This window comes from Cherax quadricarinatus, chromosome 54, assembly GCF_038502225.1.
Source record: "Cherax quadricarinatus isolate ZL_2023a chromosome 54, ASM3850222v1, whole genome shotgun sequence".
Taxonomy (NCBI): domain Eukaryota; kingdom Metazoa; phylum Arthropoda; class Malacostraca; order Decapoda; family Parastacidae; genus Cherax; species Cherax quadricarinatus.
The window spans coordinates 3,317,178-3,336,183 of NC_091345.1; the positions used below are offsets into that span (position 1 = coordinate 3,317,178).

At 37.8% G+C, this 19,006-nt stretch overlaps 1 protein-coding gene across 2 annotated transcripts in view; it reads left to right on the forward strand.

The window, feature by feature from the left end:
* LOC128699115 (protein HID1) overlaps positions 1-19,006 on the forward strand; it is an 85,891-nt gene that overhangs the window by 20,541 nt on the left and 46,344 nt on the right. For both annotated transcript variants that reach the window (XM_070096533.1, XM_070096534.1), the window contains exons 8-10: positions 8,617-8,707; positions 15,323-15,448; positions 15,724-15,828. In XM_070096533.1, coding sequence (XP_069952634.1) covers positions 8,617-8,707; positions 15,323-15,448; positions 15,724-15,828 — 322 coding nt within the window. The remainder of the gene's footprint in view (positions 1-8,616; positions 8,708-15,322; positions 15,449-15,723; positions 15,829-19,006) is intronic.

Genomic DNA, 19,006 nt, shown 5'->3' on the forward strand with positions numbered 1-19,006 from the left:
TTAAGCAGAGGTATGATAAAGCTCACGGTTCAGGGAGAGTAACCTAGTAGTGACCAGTGAAGAGGCGGGGGCCAGGAGCTTGGACTCGACCCCTGCAACCTCTACTAGGTGAGTACAACCAGGTGAGTACCCCTCTGGGTTTTCTGCTATTTTCTTTCTAGTTCTTGTTCTTGTTTATTTCCTCTTATCTCCATGGGGAAGTGGAACAAAATTCTTCCTCCGTACGCCATGCGTGTTGTAAGAGGCAACTAAAATGCCGGGAGCAAGGGGCTAGTAACCCCTCTCCTGTATATATTACTAAATGTAAAAGGAGAAACTTTCGTTTTTCCTTTTGGGCCACCCTGCCTCGGTGGGATATGGCCGGTGTGTTGAAAGAAAGAAAAATAATAATAATAATAATAATACCACCACCACCATGAGATGGCATTACGTGTATGAAAACACTCCACGAGTGCTTCAGCTGGTGGAGATAATTCTCGTAATTTCCTTACGTTTCATGCAGTTATTTTGCAGAATTTCTTGTTTCTAACCATGGATCCTAAGAAAGCAAGTGTAAAGGACAGTGCTGAGAAGAAAAAGAGGATGATTTCCATGGAATTAAAGCAGGAAATCATTGATAAACACAAACTAAGAGTGTAGCATTAAGAGTGTAGCATTAAGAGTATGTCATTAAGAGTGTAGCATGCATTAAGAGTGTAGCATTAAGAGTGTAGCATTAAGAGTGTAGCATTAAGAGTGTAGCATTAAGAGTGTATCATTAAGAGTGTATCATTAAGAGTGTAGCATTAAGAGTGTAGCATTAAGAGTGTACCATTAAGAGTGTACCATTACGAATGTAGCGATTAAGTGACAGAAAAAGGACGAAACAAAATTAGCTCCTGACAACATACGCCGCTGTGCCCAGCATCCCTTCTACCTCATCAACTTTGCTAGCATCTCTTCTCCAAGGTAAATGCTGTATTATTATTATTATTTTTACGTATTATTATTTTACGTATTATTATTTTACGTATTATTATTTTACGTATTATTATTTTACGTATTATTATTTTACATATTAGTATGTTGAAGGATAATATATAGTAGGAAAAGAGGGACTACAAATGTATTAATTCAAGGATTATGTGGAGTAAAATTAAGGTTGGATGTGAAAAGTGGGTTATAGTAAGCGTATATGCACCTGGAGAAGAGAGAAGTGTTGAGGAGAGAGAGAGAGATTTTGGGAAATGTTGAGTGAATGCGTGGGGAGTTTTAAACCAAGTGTGAGAGTACTTGTGGTTGGGGATTTCAATGCTAAAGTGGGTAAAAATGTTGTGGAGGGAGTAGTAGGTAAATTTGGGGTGCCAGGGGTAAATGTAAATGGGGAGCCTTTAATTGAGCTATGTGTAGAAAGAGATTTGATAATTTTTTTTTTTTTTTTTTTTTTTTTTTTGATAATAAGTAATACATATTTTATGAAAAAGAGGATAAATAAATATACCAGGTATGATGTAGCATGTAATGAAAGTAGTTTGTTAGATTATGTATTGGTGGATAAAAGGTTGATGGGTAGGCTCCAGGATGTACGTGTTTATAGAGGGACAACTGATATATCTAATCATTATTTAGTTGTAGCTACAGTTAGAGTAAGAGGTAGATGGGACAAGAGGAAGGTGGCAACAACAAGTAGGAGGGAAGTGAAAGTGTATGAACTAAGGGAGGAGAAAGTTTGGGTGAGATATAAGCGACTATTGGCAGAAAGGTGGGCTAGTGCAAAGATGAGTAGTGGGGGGGTTGAAGAGGGTTGGATGAATTTTAAAAATGCAGTATTAGAATGTGGGGCAGAAGTTTGTGGTTATAGGAGGGTGGGGGCAGGAGGAAAGAGGAGTGATTGGTGGAATGATGAAGTAAAGGGTGTGATAAAAGAGAAAAAGTTAGCTTATGAGAGGTTTTTACAAAGAAGTGTTATAAAAAGAGCAGAGTATATGGAGAGTAAAAGAAAGGTGAAGAGAGTGGTGAGAGAGTGCAAAAGGAGAGCAGATGATAGAATGGGAGAGGCACTGTCAAGAAATTTTAATGAAAATAAGAAAAAATTTTGGAGTGAGTTAAACAAGTTAAGAAAGCCTAGGGAACGTATGGATTTGTCAGTTAAAAACAGAGTAGGGCAGTTAGTAGATGGGGAGAGGGAGGTATTAAGTAGATGGCGAGAATATTTTGAGGAACTTTTAAATGTTGAGGAAGAAAGGGAGGCGGTAATTCCATGCACTGGCCAGGGAGGTATACCATCTTTTAGGAGTGAAGAAGAGCAGAATGTAAGTGTGGGGGAGGTACGTAAGGCATTACGTAGAATGAAAGGGGGTAAAACAGCTGGAATTGATGGGATCATGACAGAAATGTTAAAAGCAGGGGGGGATATGGTGTTGGAGTGGTTGGTACTTTTGTTTAATAAATGTATGAAAGATGGGAAGGTACCTAGGGATTGGCAGAGAGCATGTATAGTCCCTTTATATAAAGGGAAGGAGGACAAAAGAGATTGTAAAAATTATAGAGGAATAAGTTTACTGAGGATACCAGGAAAAGTGTACAGTAGGGTTATAATTGAAAAAATTAGAGGTAAGACAGAATGTAGGATTGCAGATGAGCAAGGAGGTTTCAGAGTGGGTAGGGGATGTGAGGATCAAGTGTTTACATTGAAACATCTATGTGAACAGTATTTAGATAAAGGTAGGGAAGTTTTTATTTAGAAAAGGCATATGATAGAGTGGATAGGGGAGCAATGTGGCAGATGTTGCAAGTATATGGAATAGGTGGTAAGTTACTAAATGCTGTAAAGAGTTTTTATGAGAATAGTGAAGCTCAGGTTAGGGTGTGTAGAAGAGAGGGAGACTACTTCCCGGTAAAAGTAGGTCTTAGGCAGGGATGTGTAATGTCACCATGGTTGTTTAATATATTTATAGATGGGGTTCTAAAAGAAGTAAATGCTAGGGTGTTTGGGAGAGGGGTGGGATTAAATTATGGGGAATCAAATACAAAATGGGAATTGACAGTTATTTTTTGCTGATGATACTGTGCTTGTGGGAATTTCTAAAGAAAAATTGCAAAGGTTAGTGGATGAGTTTTGGAGTGTGTGTAAAGGTAGAAAGTTGAAAGTGAACATTGAAAAGAGTAAGGTGATGATGAGGGTATCAAATGATTTAGATAAAGAAAAATTGGATATCAAATTAGGGAGGAGGAGTATGGAAGAAGTGAATGTTTGCAGATACTTGGGAGTTGACGTGTCGGCGGATGGATTTATGAAGGATGAGGTTAATCATAGAATTGATGAGGGAAAAAAAGGTGAGTGGTGCGTTGAGGTATATGTAGAGAAAAAAAACGTTACCTATGGAAGCAAAGAAGGGAATGTATGAAAGTATAGTAGTAACAATACTCTTATATGGGTGTGAAGCTTGGGTTGTGAGTGCAGCAGTGAGGAGGCGGTTGGAGGTAGTGGATATGTCCTGTCTAAGGGCAATGTGTGATGTAAATATTATGCAGAAAATTAGGAGAAGGTGTGGAGTTAATAAAAGTATTAGTCAGAGTGCTGAAGAGGGGTTGTTGAGGTGGTTTGGTCATTTAGAGAGAATGGATCAAAGTAGAGTGACATGGAGAGCATTTAAATCTGTAGGAGAAGGAAGGCGGGGTAGGGGTCATCCTCGAAAAGGTTGGAAGGAAGGGGTAAGGGAGGTTTTGTGGGCAAGGGGCTTGGACTTCCAGCAGGCGTGCATGAGCGTGTTCGATAGGAGTGAATGGAGACGAATTGTATTTGGGACCTGACGATCTGTTGGAGTGTGAGCAGGGTAATATTTAGTGAAGGGATTCAGGGAAACCGGTTATTTTTATATAGCCGGACTTGAGTCATGGAAATGGGAAGTACAATGCCTGCACTCTAAAGGAGGGGTTTCGGGATATTAGCAGTTTGGAGGGATATGTTGTGTATCTTTATACGTATATGCTTCTAAACTGTTGTGTTCTGAGCACCTCTGCAAAAACAGTGATTATGTGTGAGTGAGATGAAAGTGTTGAATGATGATGAAAGTATTTTCTTTTTTGGGGATTTTCTTTCTTTTTGGGTCACCCTGCCTTGGTGGGAGACGGCGGACTTGTTGAAAAAAAAAATTATTATTATTATTATGATTGTTGTTATTTTTATTATTATTATTATTATTATTATTATTATTTTTTTTTTTTTTTTTTTTTTTTTTTTTTTTTCAACAAGTCGGCCGTCTCCCACCGAGGCAGGGTGACCCAAAAAAAGAAAGAAAATCCCCAAAAAGAAAATACTTTCATCATCATTCAACACTTTCACCACACTCGCACATTATCACTGTTTTTGCAGAGGTGCCCAGAATACAACAGTCTAGAAGCATACACATATAAAGATACACAACATATCCCTCCAAACTGCCAATATCCCAAACCCCTCCTTTAAAGTGCAGGCATTGTACTTCCCATTTCCAGGACTCAAGTCCGACTATATGAAAATAACCGGTTTCCCTGAATCCCTTCACTAAATATTACCCTGCTCACACTCCAACAGATCGTCAGGTCCCAAGTACCATTCGTCTCCATTCACTCCTATCTAACACGCTCACGCACGCTTGCTGGAAGTCCAAGCCCCTTACCCACAAAACCTCCTTTACCCCCTCTCTCCAACCCTTTCGAGGACGACCCCTACCCCGCCTTCCTTCCCCTATAGATTTATATGCTTTCCATGTCATTCTACTGTGATCCATTCTCTCTAAATGACCAAACCACCTCAACAACCCCTCTTCTGCCCTCTGACTAATACTTTTATTAACTCCACACCTTTTCCTAATTTCCACACTCCGAATTTTCTGCATAATATTTACACCACACATTGCCCTTAAACAGGACATCTCCGCTGCCTCCAACCGTCTCCTCGCTGCTGCATTTACCACCCAAGCTTCACACCCATATAAGAGTGTTGGTACTACTATACTTTCATACATTCCCTTCTTTGCCTCCATAGATAACGTTTTTTGACTCCACATATACCTCAACGCACCACTCACCTTTTTTCCCTCATCAATTCTATGATTAACCTCATCCTTCATAAATCCATCCGCCGACACGTCAACTCCCAAGTATCTGAAAACATTCACTTCTTCCATACTCCTCCTCCCCAATTTGATATCCAATTTTTCTTTATCTAAATCATTTGACACCCTCATCACCTTACTCTTTTCTATGTTCACTTTCAACTTTCTACCTTTACACACATTCCCAAACTCATCCACTAACCTTTGCAATTTTTCTTTAGAATCTCCCATAAGCACAGTATCATCAGCAAAAAGTAACTGTGTCAATTCCCATTTTGAATTTGATTCCCCATAATTTAATCCCACCCCTCTCCCAAACACCCTAGCATTTACTTCCTTTACAACCCCATCTATAAATATATTAAACAACCATGGTGACATTACACATCCCTGTCTAAGACCTACTTTTACTGGGAAGTAGTCTCCCTCTCTTCTACACACCCTAACCTGAGCCTCACTATCCTCATAAAAACTCTTTACAGCATTTAATAACTTACCACCTATTCCATATACTTGCAACATCTGCCACATTGCTCCTCTATCCACTCTATCATATGCCTTTTCTAAATCCATAAATGCAATAAAAACTTCCCTATCTTTATCTAAATACTGTTCACATATATGCTTCAATGTAAACACCTGATCTACACATCCCCTACCCACTCTAAAACCTCCTTGCTCATCCGCAATCCTACATTCTGTCTTACCTCTAATTCTTTCAATTATAACCCTACCGTACACTTTTCCTGGTATACTCAGTAAGCTTATTCCTCTATAATTTTTACAGTCTCTTTTGTCCCCTTTCCCTTTATATAAAGGGACTATACATGCTCTCTGCCAATCCCTAGGTACCTTCCCCTCTTTCATACATTTATTAAACAAAAGTACCAACCACTCCAACACTATATCCCCCCCTGCTTTTAACATTTCTGTCATGATCCCATCAGTTCCAGCTGCTTTACCCCCTTTCATTTTACGTAATGCCTCACGTACCTCCCCCACACTTACATTCTGCTCTTCTTCACTCCTAAAAGATGGTATACCTCCCTGACCAGTGCATGAAATTACTGCCTCTGTTTCTTCCTTAACATTTAAAAGTTCCTCAAAATATTCTCGCCATCTACCCAATACCTCCATCTCCCCATCTACTAACTCCCCTACTCTGTTTTTAACTGACAAATCCATATTTTCCCTAGGCTTTCTTAACTTGTTTAACTCACTCCAAAATTTTTTCTTATTTTCATTAAAATTTCTTGACAGTGCCTCTCCCACTCTATCATCTGCTCTCCTTTTGCACTCTCTCACCACTCTCTTTACCTTTCTTTTACTCTCCATATACTCTGCTCTTCTTATACCACTTCTGCTTTGTAAAAACCTCTCATAAGCTACCTTTTTCTCTTTTATCACACCCTTTACTTCATCATTCCACCAATCACTCCTCTTTCCTCCTGCCCCCACCCTCGTATAACCACAAACTTCATCCCCACATTCTAATACTGCATTTTTAAAACTATTCCAACCCTCTTCAACCCCCCCACTACTCATCTTTGCACTAGCCCACCTTTCTGCCAATAGTCGCTTATATCTCACCCGAACTTCCTCCTCCCTTAGTTTATACACTTTCACCTCCCTCTTACTTGTTGTTGCCACCTTCCTCTTTTCCCATCTACCTCTTACTCTAACTGTAGCTACAACTAAATAATGATCCGATATATCAGTTGCCCCTCTATAAACATTATTATTATTATTATTATTATTATTATTATTATTATTATTATTATTATTATTGTTGTTTTCCTTATGAATCTACATAGTGATCTAATGGAGTTTGCCTTACAAACACTCTGTTTTCTGTTATAATAAAAAAAGCATGGGAAGGTATGTAATCAGGAGCAGGAACAATGGCTGCTGGCTGCTGCCTCCACTACCACTACTCAAGTGTGTAATGACATATTTCATTCATTCTAGTGTATATATCATGTTTCTGTGTTATTAATATTGTTTATTATGTCATATTAGATGAATTGTGATAGATAAATAAGCCATAGATATTAGGGAAATATTTATTCAAGTATTTTGTTGTGCCTGGAATTCCACTGGGATGGATTAATTCCATTTCAATTAATTTAAATGAGGAAAATTGACTCTAAAAACGAGCAAATCCAGTGCGAGCAAGGTCATGGAATGGATTAAACTTGTAAGTAGAGGTTCCACTGTACAATGCCTGCACTTTCAAGGAGTTTGGGATATTGGCAGTTTGGAGAGACATCTAAACAGTAATATCTGAGTGCCTCTGCAAAGACATTGATTATGTATGAGTGATGGTAAAAGTGTTGAATGATGAAAGTTTTTTCCTTTCTTTTTGGGTTTTTTCATTTTTTGGGGGTCACCCTGCCTCGGTGGGAAATGGCTGACATGTTAAAAAAAAAATCATACATAAGCTTCCTGCCTTTCTTTCTCCTGCCGCTGCTGCTGATCATCATCATCATCTTGCAACTTGTATACTCTTTCTTCATATGTAAATGAATGGATTTTATACAGTATTTAAAAATAAAATAGGGGGTTATTTGATGGGGTGTTGTAGGTAATGGAAAGTTTGGTTGGAATATTTTGAGTTGTTAAATGTTGATGAAGAAAAGGAGGCAGTGATTTCATGCATTGGCCAGGGAGGTGTAATATCCTTTAGGAGTGAGGAAGAGCCAGATGTGAGAGTGTGGAGTTGCATGAGGCTGTGGGTAAAATGAAAGGGGGATAAAGCAGCTGGAATTGATGGGAGTCAAGACAGAAATGTTAAAAGTTGGGGGGTATAGTTTTAGAATAGTTAGTTCTTTTGATCAGTAAATGTATGAAAAAGGGAAAGGTACCTAGGGATTGGCAGAGAGCATGCATAGTTTCTTGGTATAAAGGCAAAGGGGGACAATAAGTATGTTGAGTATAACAGGTAAAGTGTGTGGTAGTCATTATTAAAAGAATTAAGAGTAAGACAGAAAGCAGGATTGCAGATGAATATGGAGGCTTCAGGAAAGGTAGGGGATGTGTAGACCAAGTGTTTACTTTGAAACATACAAGTAAACAATATTTAGATAATGATAAGAAAGTTTTTGCTGCATTCATAGATTTATAAAAGGCATATGACAGGGTGGATAGGGAAACATTGTGGCATATGTTGCAAGTGTATTGAATAACTGGTAGGTTACTGAAAGCAGATAAGAGTTTTTGGGAGTTGTAACAGTTGCTTTTTGCCAATGACACTGTGCTTTTGGGAGATTCTGAAGAGAAGTTGCAATGATTGGTGGACGAATTTGAGAGGGTATGTAAAAGAAGGAAATTAAAAGTGAACATAGGAAAGAGCAAGTTGATGATAGTAACAAATGATTTAGATAATGAAAGATTGGATATCAGATTGGAAGGAGGGAGTATGGAGAAAGTGAATGTGTTTAGATATTTGGGAGTGGACTTATCAGTAGATGGATCTATGAAAGACCAGGTGAACTTTTCATCCTTTATATCTCAATTTTTTTTTTTTTTTCCTTTTCAGAAATTTTTGTTCTACGTTTTGAAAAGTAGTGATGTGTTGGACATCCTGGTTCCTATACTGTACCATCTCAATGATGCCCGTGCTGACCAGTGTAAGTGGTTTGTTAAACTTGACTCATATAGGGTTAACCCTGCATTTAGAAATTGAGAAAGGAATACACAAGTGTATATGCAGAAATGAAGTAAATTGTGCAAGGAATGTAAATGAGGGAGTAATAGTAATACATAGTTTATTTCTACAACATCTTTGGTTGTTACAAAAATTGTGACAATTAGTAGTACATAATGAAGTTTTTGTTATGCAGAGTATTTTTGGCAAACTAAACTTTAAGCACAAGGCTAAGAGAATTTAATGTAGGGAAAGGGTAAGGGTGGTTTTGTGTGCAAGGGGCTTGGACATAGAGCAGGTATGTGTGATAGGAGTAGAGGCAAATGGTTTTTGGGACATGGCAAGCTGTTGGAGTGCGAGCAGGGTAATATTTTGTGAAGGGATTCAGGGAAACTGGTTAGCCAGATTTGAATCCTGGAGGTGAAAAGTACAGTACCAGCACTCTAAAAGAGGATATTTGCTGTTCAGAGGTACATCTAAACTGTTGCATCTGTGCACCTCTGGCAAGACAGTGATTGTGTAAATGATGGTGAAAGTAATCCTAATAAATTTACGAATGAACATAGAGGAAAGTAGGTTGATAGTGGAGTCAATCAAATTTTATTCTCAGATGCAGTGTCCTTTGCCCTTTGTATTTCCCCATCTACATCAGTGACCTTCTCAATGTATCTCAGGTACTTGGTATAAACCTTGGTAATAAGGTTTATACCTCAGGTACTTATATCTCAGGTACTTAAACCTGTTATCTTTGTAGATGACACAGCTTTTGTCATTGTAATAATGTTGGTAGAATTACCAACAATATGTTAGGCAAAAGAACACATGGAACTAATGTGACATTTTATTTTGGCAACATTTTGCTCTCCAAGAGCTTTGTCAAGCCATTATGGCTTATTAAAGCTCCTGGAGAGTGAAACATTGCCACAATAAAATATTGCATTAGTTGCACATGTGTCCTTTTACCTAACTTTTGTAATCTAATCAGTTCTGGTTTCTCTCAATGGGTTCATGAAGATATCTACTTGGATGACTACCAGTGGACTTGCTCTTTGTATTGACAAGACTTTCTTTATTATGTCTGGGGACAGAGTGAAAATGTACAATTCAGTGTAAATGATTCACTCATTATCAAACTGGATGAGGAAAAATTCTTCTGTTTATAACCTGACAGCACTTTAAAATTCAGTTCTCACATCCAGTACATATCCAAGGTCTCCATAACAGTGGTCATCTTTTGTATGTGCCTTATATGCCTTAAACAACAGGGTTTTTACTAGGTGTGCTTCAGTTATTGGGATGACCTAAACCACAAAAAATCATTCTTCATTATATTTTATGAGTCAGAAACAGGGTAAATATTTTTCTTTTTTTTTGTGTGTGATTTATTCAAAATGGAGGGCAAGTGTTGTATAGGAGAGTGCTGGGGAGGTGATTAATGAACAGAGAAGAAGCTGCTTTAGTGGCAGGAATGCTGAGAGTGTTTATATTGGATTCTGTTTTTAAATTGGCGTTTTTTTTATTTTGTGTACAGTTAGCCAAATTACTGACTTATGTGCACATTTTAAAGTTGTTTTGATAAATGAATGGATAGTGTCTTGTGCTCAGTTGATAAAATGGAAGGTATACTATGAAATAGTTAGAATTTGGGTTGATTTGAGCACTGGAATTGGCTGAAATTATGACTCAAAGTTGGCAAAATCGCTGATGCATAATTTGTGCCCAGACCTCTAACTTCGCCCCTGCATAATTCCATAAGTTTTCCATCAAATTTCACATTTTTTGTGTCACTACTTTCAGGAAAAGATTCTTGCTATTTCAACAGATAATTGTTTTTATAAATTGCGACACTCATCACTTTTAATTTTAGGGATCCTGAGAGTGAAAGGGTTAATTTTAGTCTAAGTTTGGTCTAAATGCTGTGTTTACAATCCCAGTGGGACTGGGAATACGCCCAGTCTTGCTGGGTGCATGATGTTTGTAGGATTGTATGGTCCACTGGTTAGAGCAGCATGAACTTTGACTGGTTTCCTACGAGGCGGGGCAAAGTAGCATGGGATCAATCTCTGGCCATGCTGCAGTTTTGCTAATGCTTCAGTACTGCTTGTTTCAGGGTTGCATTAATATTAAGTAATAGTATATTGAAAGAGCAGTGCTAATATAGAGATACCAGTTGAAAACAGTACAGTGGACCCCCGCATAGCGAACTTAATCCGTGCAAGAGGGCTGGCTGTTATGCGAAATGTTCGCTATGCGAATGAATTTTCCCCATAAGAAATAATGGAAATAAAATTAATCCGTGCAAGACACCCAAAAGTATGAAAAAAAATTTTTTTTTACCACAAAAAAATGTTAATTTTAGTACACACAAACTGAAAAAGGCATGCACAATTACATGACACTTACTTTTATTGAAGATCTGGTGATGATTGATGGGATGGGAGGAGGGGAGAGAGAGTGTTAGTGTTTAGAAGGGGAATCCCCTTCCATTAGGACTTGAGGTAGCAAGTCCTTTTCTGGGGTTACTTCCCTTCTTCTTTTAATGCCACTAGGACCAGCTTCAGAGTCACTGGACTTCTTTCGCACAACATATCTGTCCATAGTGGCCTGTACCTCTCGTTCCTTTATGATTTGTCTAAAGTGGTTCACAACAGTGTCATTGTAACAGTCACCAGCACGGCTTGCAATAGCTGTGTGAGGGTGATTTTCATCAAAAAAGGTTTGCACTTCAAGCCATTTTGCACACATTTCCTTAATCTTTGAAGTAGGCAATTCCTTCAATTTCTCTCTCCCCTCCTTTGAACCAGTTTCCCCAGGTCTGGCCTCTTGCTCTTGAAGTTGATCTATCAGCTCATCAGTGGTTAGTTCTTCATTGTCCTCCTCCACCAACTCTTCCACATCCTCCCCACTAACCTCCAACCCCAAGGACTTCCCCAATTCCACAATTGATTCCTCAACTGGTATACTCCTCTCAGGGTTAGCCTCAAACCCTTCAAAATCCCTTTTGTCTACACATTCTGGCCACAGTTTCTTCCAAGCAGAGTTCAAGGTTCTCTTAGTCACTCCCTCCCAAGCCTTACCTATAAGGTTTACACAATTGAGGATATTAAAGTGATCCTTCCAAAACTCTTTTAGAGTCAATCGAGTGTCTGTGGTCACTTCAAAGCACTTTTGAAACAGAGCTTTTGTGTACAGTTTCTTGAAGTTGGAAATGACCTGCTGGTCCATGGGCTGCAGGAGAGGAGTGGTATTAGGAGGCAAAAACTTCACCTTAATGAAGCTCATGTCCCCATAAAGTCGCTCAGCCACGTCTGTAGGATGACCAGGGGCATTGTCTAACACCAGGAGGCACTTAAGGTCTAATTTCTTTTCAGTTAGGTAATCTTTCACATTGGGGGCAAATGCATGGTGTAACCAGTTATAGAAAAATTCCCTAGTGACCCATGCCTTACTGTTTGCCCTCCACAGCACACACAAATTATCCTTGAGGACATTCTTTTGCCTGAACGCTCTGGGAGTTTCAGAGTGATACACTAATAAAGGCTTAACTTTGCAATCACCACTAGCATTGGCACACATCAACAAAGTAAGCCTGTCTTTCATAGGCTTATGTCCTGGGAGTGCCTTTTCCTCCTGAGTAATGTAGGTCCTGCTTGGCATTTTCTTCCAGAACAGGCCTGTTTCATCACAATTAAACACTTGTTCAGGTTTCAGTCCTTCAGTTTCTATGTACTCCTTGAATTCATGCACATATTTTTCAGCCGCTTTGTGGTCCGAACTGGCAGCCTCACCATGCCGTATCACACTATGGATGCCACTACGCTTCTTAAATCTCTCAAACCAACCTTTGCTGGCCTTAAATTCACTCACATCATCACTAGTTGCAGGCATTTTTTTAATTAAATCGTCATGCAACTTCCTAGCCTTTTCACATATGATCGCTTGAGAGACGCTATCTCCTGCTAGCTGTTTTTCATTTATCCACACCAATAAGAGTCTCTCAACATCTTCCATCACTTGCGATCTTTGTTTCGAAAACACAGTTAAACCTTTGGCAACAACAGCTTCCTTGATTGCCGTTTTCTTGCCCACAATAGAAGAGATGGTTGATTTTGGTTTCTTGTACAACCTGACCAGGTCGGTGATACGTACTCCACTTTCATACTTATCAATGATCTCTTTCTTTATTTCAATAGGAATCCTAACCCTTATTGCTGTAGGGTTGGAACTAGAAGCTTTCTTGGGGCCCATGGTCACTTATTTTCCAGAAACACCACCGAAAACACTGTAATAATACGAAATATTCCGAGTGTATGCTTGAATGTTACCGCGGAGGCTGGCTGGTAAACAATGGCACAGGCGGCACATGTGAGGCTGGCTGAGGGCGCACATTGGATGCGTCTCGGACGAAGGCCGCTGAGCGGGTTTTTGTCCACTATGCGGGGCAAAATTTTAGCGAACAAAGCGTCCGCTATGCGGATTGTCCGCTATGCAAGGCGTCCGCTATGCGGGGGTCCACTGTACTAGGTGTTTGTGGATATTATGTTAAATAGGTTTCTTATTTGATAGTGTAAACAATTTAACTTCAGTATGTGGCACATAATAATTGTTTTAGCTTAGTCTTGAATTCAGTAAGAATGTTACAGTTTTTCAGTTCATCCTGTAAGTTATTCCACATCTTTGGCTCTTTAATTTACATAGAGTTTTTGTAGAAGTTCCATCGAACATGAGGGACATCAAAGAGGTACAGTATTTGTTTCATGTGTGGTACTTATGTGTTCTGTTACAGTTTCCTAAGATTTGACCAAGTTCAGCATCAGCATTATAGTGTAGTGTTTTGAAGATGTGGATTTTACTTTAGCATGTTTGAATGTCATTTACAAATATTAGTAATATGCATATATCGCAAACCAACCAATACAGGATGCATTCTACTCCCCCCGTGGTTGTTTTGCATGTACTCATATATTTAAGGATTTGAACTACAACAGAAAATGCAGACACAATACAAGAAATAAGTATTTCTTTGATATACCACATGTTCAACTCAAGCTCTACAGTAACTTAATGAAAATAAAGTGCCCTAAAATTTGGAAATTCTAGAGGATTCAGAAGCTTTCCTTTCTGCTACCTGCTTCAAAAATGTAGTTAAAAAGACACCTCAGTCTGCCCTAAAACCTGCTTAGATCAGTTATGTTAAAAGTTCAGAATATATTTAAATGCTGAATAACCAAAGCTGTCTAATGGTTTGTAAATACAATAGAACAAAAGCAAGTTCTGAATAAACTATGTCAAGAATTCTTATTGTTTCATCATTAGTGCTCTTTATAGATCTTAGCCAAAATTGACAAGAAATAAGTATATTACAGTACATTTGGTTAGGTAGGTATACAGTTGATTGTGAATTACAGATTGTGAAACTTATCAAAGGTATATCAGACTCATCAGAGGTACTAAATATTTTTGATAGTACTGATAGATGAGAGATTGATCTTTAGTTATTAGCACTCACCATCTTTGTGGAAGGGTGTTATCCTGACTCTATTGAGAGCATCTTGATAGGTTTGTTCCTCAAATGATTTGCTGAAATGTAATGCAATAGCTGGAGATAATACTTGTGCAACTTTTTCATAGATGATTGTGTGCTGTTTGCACTACTGGCTGAATATTTAAGTGATTCTATTAGCTATTGAAAGTATTTCTGTAGGGATAGTGGGAGCCAAATACAAGGAGTTTGGAAAATTGCCTGTCAGATAGCTACTGATGCTGATTTGAACTTCTGGAATGTTATTTACATGGTTTGTCCCTACTGTAGCAAAGAAGTTATTTTAATGGTGTCAGTAATCAAGAGTGGGGGTTCATTTACTCTTGAGAGGATTACTGTACTTGTTGATATCTTGAAGATTTTTTTATTCTAGAATTGGGAGGCGTGTGTTCTGCATTTTTATACTATCGCCCTTTTTAATAATTAAATCTAGTGCAATAGTGCCATAGTTTTGTTTATATCTTCTTAAAATAGTAATAAGTGATACAGAGTATATCTTTACTGTTGTCTTGGAAATGAGGCCTAGTCTGTACTTCTCATTATTGTGTTTCTTGTTTTCCCTCTTGCCTGTAAGGAGCTCTTGATGCAAGGAATGGGCCCATCCTTCCCTACCCTGGATCGAACTTGATTGCCTCCCATTCTCCAAGGTGCTCTATGACTTCTACAGATCTGAACTGTCGTATCTACATATGTCTGGCAAGACAGTGATAGTGTTAATGATGGTGAAAGTGTTTCTTTTTCGGATCACCCTGCCTTGGGAGACAGCCAGCTTGTTAAAAAAAAATTATAATGATAAAAATAATAATTTTTTTTTTCTTTCAACAAGTCGGCCGTCTCCCACCGAGGCAGGATATTTGCTGTTTAGAGTGACATATAAACTGTTATATCTGCACGCCTCTGCAAAGACAGTGATTGTGTGAATGATGGTGAAAGTATTTTTTTTTTTTTTTTTTTGTCACCCTGCCTTGGTGGGAGATGGCCAGTTGGGTAAAAAAAAAAATATTTTCCCTGTGAAAATAAAAAATACAAATAATTGATTGTAAAATTTACTTGCAGCAAGAGTGGGACTAATGCACATAGGTGTTTTTATCCTGCTGTTATTGAGTGGTGAACGTAACTTCGGTGTGCGTCTTAACAAGCCCTACACAGCCTCTGTGCCCATGGATATTCCAGTATTTACAGGTTAGACACAAACATTTCAATTTTGATGATAGCTTTATGTGAATTAACAAATAATAATATAATACTGTATTTTTTTTTTCAACAAGTCAGCCGTCTCCCACTGTATTATGATATATGAAAGCTTTTAGAAACATTTGAAGTTACTAATATTTGTCTGCAAATGGACAAATGGCTGGTGATGAAAATGGGTAAAAACAGTTTATAAAATACCTGATTACTATGGTAATATATTAAGATGCTATGCACTTTATTACAACAGTAAATATTGTTTCCAGGCACACATGCAGACTTGATGATCATTGTGTTCCACAAGATCATCACCACAGGTCACCAGCGTCTCCAGCCGCTCTTTGACTGCCTTCTTACCATCCTTGTTAATGGTGAATACTTAATGCCTATCACTGTTTTGCTTTCTTAACAATGTCAAAAATATGTAGATGCTGGTGAGCTCTTAAGCCAAGAAACTTAACTTACCTTTCCCTTGCTCAGATTGAATTTGAGTGCCTCATTTCACAGGTGCTGCATAATTCCTATGGGTTAACATTTTTCTCTGATTAAAATATAACAATTGTGAACAGCATCAATCTTTAATAACTGATGTATCGTACGTAATGGATGGAAGGTTTCACTGGTTTAGTCTTGTAGCCTCAAATTTTGTTGAATTCTTTGCAATAACTGGAAAATGCATCTTATGGTTGGCTTTAAACTTTTAGTACTGATGTGTTTTCCTCCATGGGGAAGTGGAACAGAATTCTTCCTCCGTAAGCCATGAGTGTCGTAAGAGTCGACTAAAATGCCAGGAGCAAGGGGCTAGTAACCCCTTCCCTGTATACATTACTTGAGTTAAAAAGAGAAACTTTTGTTTTTCTTTTTGGGCCACCCTGCCTTGGTGGGAAATGGCCAATTTGTTGAAAGAAAGAAAGAAGTGTTTTCCTCCAAAGAAACAATCTCTTCATGTTAGGTTGTGTAAGATATCATGGATCAGTTTTACTAATCAAATTGGTTTCTGTAACATAATTGAAGAATATCTCTTCTGATCAGAGATAAGTCATTGTTTGACTTTATATGGTTATCCTAGCTTAAATAAGTCACAATGTTTGACGCTCTGGTTATCCTAGGTTAAATAAGTCACAGTGTTTGACTGTCTGGTTATTCTAGGTTAAATAAGTCACAGAGTTTGAATGTCTGGTTATCCTAGGTTAAATAAGTCACAGTGTTTGACTGTCTGGTTATCCTAGGTTAAATAAGTCACAGAGTTTGACTGTCTGGTTATCCTAGGTTAAATAAGTCAGTGTTTGACTGTCTGGTTATCCTAGGTTAAATAAACTTAATATTCTTTTATGTGTGTGTAACATTTGTGTGCCCGCAAGACCATTATTAAAAATTTGTGTGTTTTACACTAAGCTTACATAAAACTTACCTACTTACTGTACTTTCTTGGAAGGTGGTCATTCTTACCCGGAGAAAGGTGTGGATTGATTTTGTTTGGTGTAGGTTCTAATTTAATACAGCCTCTGCTCACTTTACAACGGAGTTATATTCCTAACTTTCAAAACTACCATTAAAAGGCACCTTATCTGCCTAATACATCCCACCATCAGCTAGCTATGTGAAACCCACCTATTCTCTTTTTTTGTATCATAACACATCCAAAACAAAGTAGATTTGCTCTCGTTATCTGTAATTCCCCCTTTTTTATGCTAACACTCACCCAAATGACTGTAAACATAAAATTCTTAATACGTATAGTTATTCCCTTACAAATCTTAAGTTAGTCCTAGGTTTGTCTGAAATACTCTCCCAATATAGGAACTTTTATAGTAACAGTTTATCATGCTAAGGTAAAACCATTCCCATTACTAAATTAACTAATTAAAATATTTTGTGATAACTGGTTTTGAAAACCAACAAGTTGAAGATTGAGATATGCAACATATGGGAATCTTTATTAATAAAAATTCCCATATGTTGCATAAGTGTCTCAATCTTCAATTATAGTATTGTTATATGCTTTGTACTACCTCACTATTATCACTCTAATTAATGTTAATCACTTCACTTACCTAACTTTTATATCAGTATGCAATACACCTTTCTGCCAATAGTCGCTTATATCTCACCCGAACTTCCTCCTCCCTTAGTTTATACACTTTCACTTCCCTCTTACTTGTTGTTGCCACCTTCCTCTTTTCCCATCTACCTCTTACTCTAACTGTAGCTACAACTAAATAATGATCCGATATATCAGTTGCCCCTCTATAAACATGTACATCCTGGAGCCTACCCATCAACCTTTTATCCACCAATACATAATCTAATAAACTACTTTCATTACGTGCTACATCATACCTTGTATATTTATTTATCCTCTTTTTCATAAAATATGTATTACTTATTACCAAATTTCTTTCTACACATAGCTCAATTAAAGGCTCCCCATTTACATTTACCCCTGGCACCCCAAATTTACCTACTACTCCCTCCATAACATTTTTACCCACTTTAGCATTAAAATCCCCAACCACCATTACTCTCACACTTGATTCAAAACTCCCCACGCATTCACTCAACATTTCCCAAAATCTCTCTCTCTCCTCTACACTTCTCTCTTCTCCAGGTGCATACACGCTTATTATAACCCACTTTTCACATCCAATCTTTATTTTACTCCACATAATCCTTGAATTAATACATTTATAGTCCCTCTTTTCCTGCCATAGCTTATCCTTCAACATTATTGCTACTCCTTCTTTAGCTCTAACTCTATTTGAAACCCCTGACCTAATCCCATTTATTCCTCTCCACTGAAACTCTCCCACCCCCTTCAGCTTTGTTTCACTTAAAGCCAGGACATCCAGCTTCTTCTCATTCATAACATCCACAATCATCTCTTTCTTATCATCTGCACAACATCCACGCACATTCAGACTTCCCACTTTGACAATTTTCTTCTTCTTATTCTTTTTAGTAATCTTTACAGGAAAAGGGGTTACTAGCCCATTGTTCCCGGCATTTTAGTTGACTTTTACAACACGCATGGCTTACGGAGGAAAGATTCTTATTCTTATTCTTATTCTTATTCTTATTCTTATTCTTATTCTTATTCTTATTATATGTATAGTTATTCCCTTACAAATCTTAAGTGTATTAAAACTCTCCCAATATAGTACAGTTCTCCATAGTGATAACTGGTTTTGAAAACCAACAAGTGAAGATTGAGATCAATATAGAGTAAGAATTAGAATTAGTCTGCCCGAAATACCTAGGCATGCTAGTGGCCTTCTTTGTAACTAATATCTTATATTCTAAGCTTTGCAAGGAAGTAAACATTTTCATTGTCATTTTCATTTAAGACTATGTCGGTAAATGAGTTTGTCGCTAAGTGGTAGTGGATTTGTGTCAACCATCTTTGATATTGTTTTAATGTCACCTTTGCACCATTTATAATATTCTGGTACATTTTTAAATGTATACAGCAGTGTACTGTATATTGTAATAAACAGAATAGAAGAAATCAGCTGTAATATACATTATTTAGGTATACAGTGGAACCTCAAA